The sequence below is a fragment of the Seriola dumerili genome, unplaced genomic scaffold, assembly GCF_002260705.1.
Source record: "Seriola dumerili isolate Sdu_G_001 unplaced genomic scaffold, Sdu_1.0 BDQW01001125.1, whole genome shotgun sequence".
Classification (NCBI taxonomy): Eukaryota; Metazoa; Chordata; class Actinopteri; order Carangiformes; family Carangidae; genus Seriola; species Seriola dumerili.
This window is the reverse complement of record NW_019175380.1, coordinates 651,371-657,370: the sequence shown is the minus strand read 5'-3', so window position 1 is coordinate 657,370 and position 6,000 is coordinate 651,371. Positions and strand designations below refer to the sequence as shown.

The 6,000-nt window shown below is 42.7% G+C and overlaps 1 protein-coding gene across 3 annotated transcripts in view; it reads left to right on the top strand.

Moving 5' to 3' along the window:
- The window catches only part of dnajc10 (DnaJ heat shock protein family (Hsp40) member C10), a 12,518-nt gene extending 8,746 nt beyond the window's left edge, over window positions 1-3,772 (top strand). For all 3 annotated transcript variants that reach the window (XM_022767290.1, XM_022767291.1, XM_022767292.1), the window contains exons 16-25: window positions 223-339; window positions 419-520; window positions 753-813; window positions 1,280-1,374; window positions 1,645-1,778; window positions 2,034-2,087; window positions 2,224-2,371; window positions 2,568-2,690; window positions 3,204-3,311; window positions 3,401-3,772. In XM_022767290.1, the coding sequence (XP_022623011.1) occupies window positions 223-339; window positions 419-520; window positions 753-813; window positions 1,280-1,374; window positions 1,645-1,778; window positions 2,034-2,087; window positions 2,224-2,371; window positions 2,568-2,690; window positions 3,204-3,311; window positions 3,401-3,412 (954 nt within the window). In that variant the 3' untranslated portion in view covers window positions 3,413-3,772. The remainder of the gene's footprint in view (window positions 1-222; window positions 340-418; window positions 521-752; window positions 814-1,279; window positions 1,375-1,644; window positions 1,779-2,033; window positions 2,088-2,223; window positions 2,372-2,567; window positions 2,691-3,203; window positions 3,312-3,400) is intronic.
- Window positions 3,773-6,000: the final 2,228 nt, after the last annotated feature.

The window sequence follows — 6,000 nt, the reverse complement described above, 5'->3', positions numbered from 1 at the left end:
AGCACAGCTGTTTTTATCCCGTCTGGAAATAGATTCATCGCTGATTTCTACAGTTTTAATTTTTAGATTTTAAAAAGCCACGGGGACTTCAGGAAACAAACTCCTCTGCCAGAGCTGAAAATCAAGGAGCTTGATACTAAACGTGTCCACAAGCTTCAGGTTTGTGTTAAAGAACTTTAATAAATGAATATTGAATCGATAAATGTTTGTGTGTGTGTGCAGTGGTGTCCTCCGTGCAGAGCGTTACTGCCTGAACTGAGAAAAGCTTCCATTCAGTTGGCTGGACAGATGAAGTTTGGCACTCTGGACTGTACCATCCACCACAACCTCTGCTCCATGGTAAGCGCAGACATCCCCGGACCGTACCATTTCATTATGAGGTGGAGACAGGTGGATAACTCCTTCTTCTGTGTCTCAGTATAACATCCAGGCGTACCCCACCACAGTGATCTTCAACGGCTCCTCTGTTCATGAATACGAAGGACAACATTCAGCAGACGGCATCCTGGAGTTCATCCAGGTACCACGTCACACCAAGTACATCCTGATATACATGATACACACTGTTCCTAGAAAATGAAAGTGATCAGGTAACAAAGAGTGGTTTCTATCAAAGATGGTTGTGATCATCGTCCAGTGAAGACGGTTTCTGGCTGAAAGTCATCACTCCTGCTCAAAATACAGATTGAAATAAAAAAAAAAGAAAAGAAAAGTTAGGGAGGTTCACAAAGAGCTTCTTTCTGTCTCTGCAGGATCTGGTCAATCCGTCTGTGGTGGTCCTGGATCCGTCCAGCTTTGCCGAGAGAGTTAAAGGTAAAACCAGGAAGTCCCGGTGCTAACTGGACACAAACACACACTTTAACTTAAATGTATAAATACATCAGTTTGCACAAAGCTGTGTAGCTCTTGACCAAACAGCTCTGTTATCACTCTGTATGTATTTAAGAGAAACTAGTTAGAAACAGTTAGAGGATATTTTACTGAAGCTACAGTTATAACCAGAATAAGTTCTAATATCTTTAAAGCTCGACTTCAGTCGGTAAAACATCTTCCCCTTATTGTTTCTTATTTTCACACCCTGTTGAAAACACAGTTGTAAGTTCAGAAACAGGAAGGGAGAGACGATGTTCAGAGTTTAAATTAGAGCTGCTTCAGATGAGGTCCCAGTTAATGAGTTAAAATCTCCTCTCTCTTGTTTCCTCCTCTCCTCTCCTCTCCTTTCCCTGTCTCCTCCTCTACTCTCCTTTCCTTGTCTCCTCCTCTCCTCTCCTGGTTGCAGGTCGAGCTGAAGGGCAGATCTGGGCAGTGGATTTCTACGCTCCGTGGTGTGGTCCCTGTCAGGCTCTGATGCCCGAATGGAGACGTATGGCCAGGGTACAACGACACATCACACACACACACACACACACACACACACACACACACATACACACACACACACCAGATAACACCCAGTTAGCAAAGGTGTGGCACGCAGAGAGGAGCTAACACAGGAGGTCAGGGGGGAGGGAGAGGAAACAGTCTGAGGAGCAGACAGGTGGTGATCAATAGAGTGTGTGTCCAGTCTAATCCGTGTGTGTGTGTGTGTGTGTGTGTGTGTGTGTGTGTGTGTGTGTGTGTCTCTCCGTCTCTCTCACCATCTAGATGCTGTTGGGTCAGATCCTGGTTGGTTCAGTCGACTGTCAGAGGTTTCAGTCGTTCTGTCAGACTCAAGGTGTGAGGGCGTACCCCGAAGTCCGGCTGTATCCTGGCAACGCCCGGCAGCCAGATCGCTTCACGTATGTACCACACAGAAGTCGGTTTACATACTACACACATGGTGACGTGTTGGGAAACTCGTCTCCGACACGGTCACTGATGAACTGAGGAGTTCCTCAGGGGTCATTGTTGGGTCCTCGTCTGTTCCCGCCATAAACAGATCCGTCTGAATGAGAGTGTCGACATTATTGATGAAGGTTGCCGGAATGTGTTGCTGTCCTGTTCAGTTTGATTATTGATCCTGATCTTTTTTATTGATCCGTGTGTCTCTGCAGGAGTTATAATGGTTGGCACAGAGACGCTCATTCACTGAGAACATGGGCACTGAGGTGAGACACTCTTTCTTTCTTTCTTTCTTTCTTTCTTTCTTTCTTTCTTTCTTTCTTTCTTTCTTTCTTTCTTTCTTTCGTCCCTCCCTCCCTTGTTCTTTAGGTATCTAGTTGTGTTGACATGTTGTGTGTGCAGTTCTTTACCCAGGGTGTCGGTGGACCTGACTCCAGACTCCTTCAGGTCTCTGGTTCTGTCGGGTCAGGACCACTGGGTTCTGGATTTTTACGCCCCCTGGTGTGGACCCTGTCAACACTTCGCCCCAGAGTTTGAGGTCCTGGCTCGGGTGAGAGACCTTCTTCTTTTTTATGAATAAACCTTTTGGTCCAGTATCGTTTATTCTGTGGTTCCTGTCAGTCAAAGTCAGACTCTTCCAGCTGGAACTCGCCGTGACATGAAACATAAACTGACATGTTGTCAAAAGAGAAATTCTCTCTGTGGTTCAGACTCTTTATGAGGATGTTCTTCGGTTTGATTGACAGATTCTTAAAGGGGAGGTCCGGGCAGGGAAGGTGGACTGTCAGGCTCATTATCAGACCTGTCAATCAGCCGGAATCACCGCCTACCCAACCGTCAGATTTTACCCATACAGGGGATCAAGGAGGGTGAGCACACACACACACACACACACACACACACACACACACACACACACACACACACACACACACACACACTTTCAGATATGAAACAGTATCAAACACAGAATCAAACTCTTAACAAGATCAACTTGAATCTTAAACATGTTTTACTACATTTGATGTGGGTTTATGGACATTTATTCATGATGGACAAAAGAAATAATTTCATTCTCAGGAAGTGTGAGTCACACTGAATCTAAAAATGTGCGTTTCATGTCTATGTTTTTACATTTGACTGAGTTATGACTCAGTTTCATTGCATCAGTGGTCTGTGCTAACCTCCGACAAATACACTGCATGCTTCACAATAAAAGCCCCCCGTGTTTTCGCCTGTTGAATACTTTTAATGTGAAATGACAAACAATAAGTTTAATCAACAACATACGTGACAAAGCGTTGCCACAGGTGATCAGGTTTGTTTGTGTGTGTGTGTGTGTGTGTGTGTGTGTGTGTGTGTGTGTGTGTGTGTGTTGACAGCATGAACACAGCGGGGAACACATCAACAGCCGGGACGCTAACGTGATCGCTGACACCATCAGACAGCGATTACAACAGCTGTTGCCACGGTTACACAGCACACCAAAGGTAAATATCTGTTTACATTAAAATTTAAACTCGAGCTACCTGATGAACACGAGTCTGACGTCTGTGTTTCTCTCTCTCTCTCTCTGCAGGACGAGCTCTAATGAAAACAAGACCAGCGATCTCATTGGTCAGGGAGGAACAGAAGTGGATCTGATTGGACCAGCTTGGTGATTGGTCGTTAAACACACCTGGATTGAGACCACAGCTGTAACACAGACAGGCAGAAAGACACTGACTGTTACCTGCTGTGTTGAATGTACTGAACACTTCTGCCTTGTTTTTATTTTGTTTTTATTTCGTCTCCATCGTTCGTATTTACTCTATGAAGTAAAACTGTGGGACACTGTATACTATTACTGTACTACACTGTACTGGACATGTTACTGACACACACACACACACACACACAGCCAGATGTTGACATAGTGTTGTATTTTATTGTTCATGTAGAAACTGTTGGACTTTCAGAATAAAATGGTGTTTCTGTTAAAAACATTTCAACAGTCACATCAGTTTTACAACCTGAGCTGCAGTTTTTTTTCCACCTTTTGTCACAAATTCTAGCAGATCGCATTGAGTTGGAACAATGAGTCAACTGCTATTTTGATATCTGATTAATTGATTATGCAAACACTCTGGTTCCAGCTGGTTTTATATCGTAAATATTGGTTTTATATCGTATTGCTGCTTTAACGATGTGCATTCAGAGTTTGACACTTGAAGGTTGTTTTGACATTGAAAGAGGAGAGCCTGGATGTACGAGATGATTGTGGTTTGTGTGAGAGTTGATTTCACAGGAGAGGGAGTGGATGTAATTTCAACAATGTGACGGAAGGTTATTGAACTCTTGTTGATGTTGAAAAGACAAATCAGCCAAATTATTTTTCAGAGTACTTAATATACAGTTCTGTGCAAAAGATCTAGGTACTGAAATTTAAGTGACATTGCTTCTAAAATAAAGCCGTTAATCATCGCTACAGCACCGGTTCTCCTCGGTACACCTGGTCAGTTCTTCAGGTTCTTGTCAGGCTGGTTGTTCCAGCATCTTGGAGAACCGGCCACAGTTGTTCTGTCTCTTCATGTGATCTCAGACTGATTCCATGATGATCAGGACTCTGTGGGGGCCAGACCGTCTGCTGCAGGACTCCTGGTTCTTCTGGTCTCTGAAGATGGTTCTTTGTGTTTGGACTCGTCCTGCTGCAGAATCAGTCTGAGTCTCGGACCAATCAGACGCCTCCTGATGGTGATTATGATGATGATGAAAAATCAGAACATCTTTATACTGGACAGTAAGTCTTAAAACATGAATGGATTCATTAACCAGAATGAATTTATGAAGTAAAATGTCCATGCAGTGCATTCTGGGAGCCTCTGTGACGCTACACATGGTAAAAATGCTGCTGTGCGTGGTACTATACAAGATGGATGAAGTCTTTATGTGACGTCACATCATATGTACCGTTTCTGTCAAACTGAATTGTATGGTAATCGAATGGTTTGTATGTTTGTGTCTCCAGTTTAACCAGCAGGTGTCACTGTCGCTCCTCTGTTCACCTGTTCCTCTGGGAGAGAGTTCAACAGGAAACAGGAAGAAGCTGAGCAGTCCCAGCTCCAGCACTGATGAACAGTCAGAGTGTAGGAAGGTGCAGTGTGAGTTTCAAGACACTTAAATGTGCATCACACTGTTGTTATGGACAGAGGACAAGCTGTCTGCTGTTGTATGAAGCAGCAGCTGCTCAGCTTGTAACGTTGTACACAAAAGTTTGAAAGAGTTCAAAGCAGAAACAGACCTAACATAAAGCTGCAGGCACATGTCGTACCACACACCTCATGTCAGGTTGAGCATCTGCAGAGGAGGAGAATGTCGAGGAGACCTGGGAGTTCACCAGCATCCTTTCTGACTTGGTGAGTTTACAGTTTATTCAACACTACTTTGTCTGGGGAACACTGATCATCTGATCAGTCATTTTAATGTCTACGAACTCTTACTCTCTCGGATTCTTCACAATGATTTCATCACAATGTGTCAATCAATTAAATATTAACACATGCTTAATATTGTAAACTTGCATTATTTGTGTTAACATTGAATCTTTAAGTGTAAAGTAATTTTAAAACCTGTAGAAGCACAATCTAAATACACTATTTAATGATTCAGATCAATTTTCTTACATTTCTCATAAAATATACTGAAGAAATGCAAATTAAACTGTTAAGTCTCTGTATGTAGTCTTTCAACTAAAGTGGGGTTGGAAACTTAATTACAAATAACATACACACCACTATTGACTTTATAACACTTTTATTTAATATATTCAGATGTAAATTTACAATATCAACCAATTATTCACAAATAGTTCTTCAGAGCCCCGGGATGATCTGAAGAACTAAAACTGGCATTTCTCCATTGGTCTATCTGGCCTGTTAAGGTTCCTATAATGAGGAGGTGATGATGTCACCTCTGAAAGAGGGGGGGCTGTGGAGCTGAGGGGGGGTGGTCTGTTGTTTTTTAGCTTGTATCTTCCAATTCAGTTTGATCTTGTTTTCCACAGTATTCTCCATATAGTCCTGACAACATATGTGGACAAACATTATACTATCTTTTATGTCAGAATCCCAACTATACAGTGAATTAATAAGTCAAATCTAAACATACCACAAAGGTCAATGAATCTTTACCAGAAGTGAC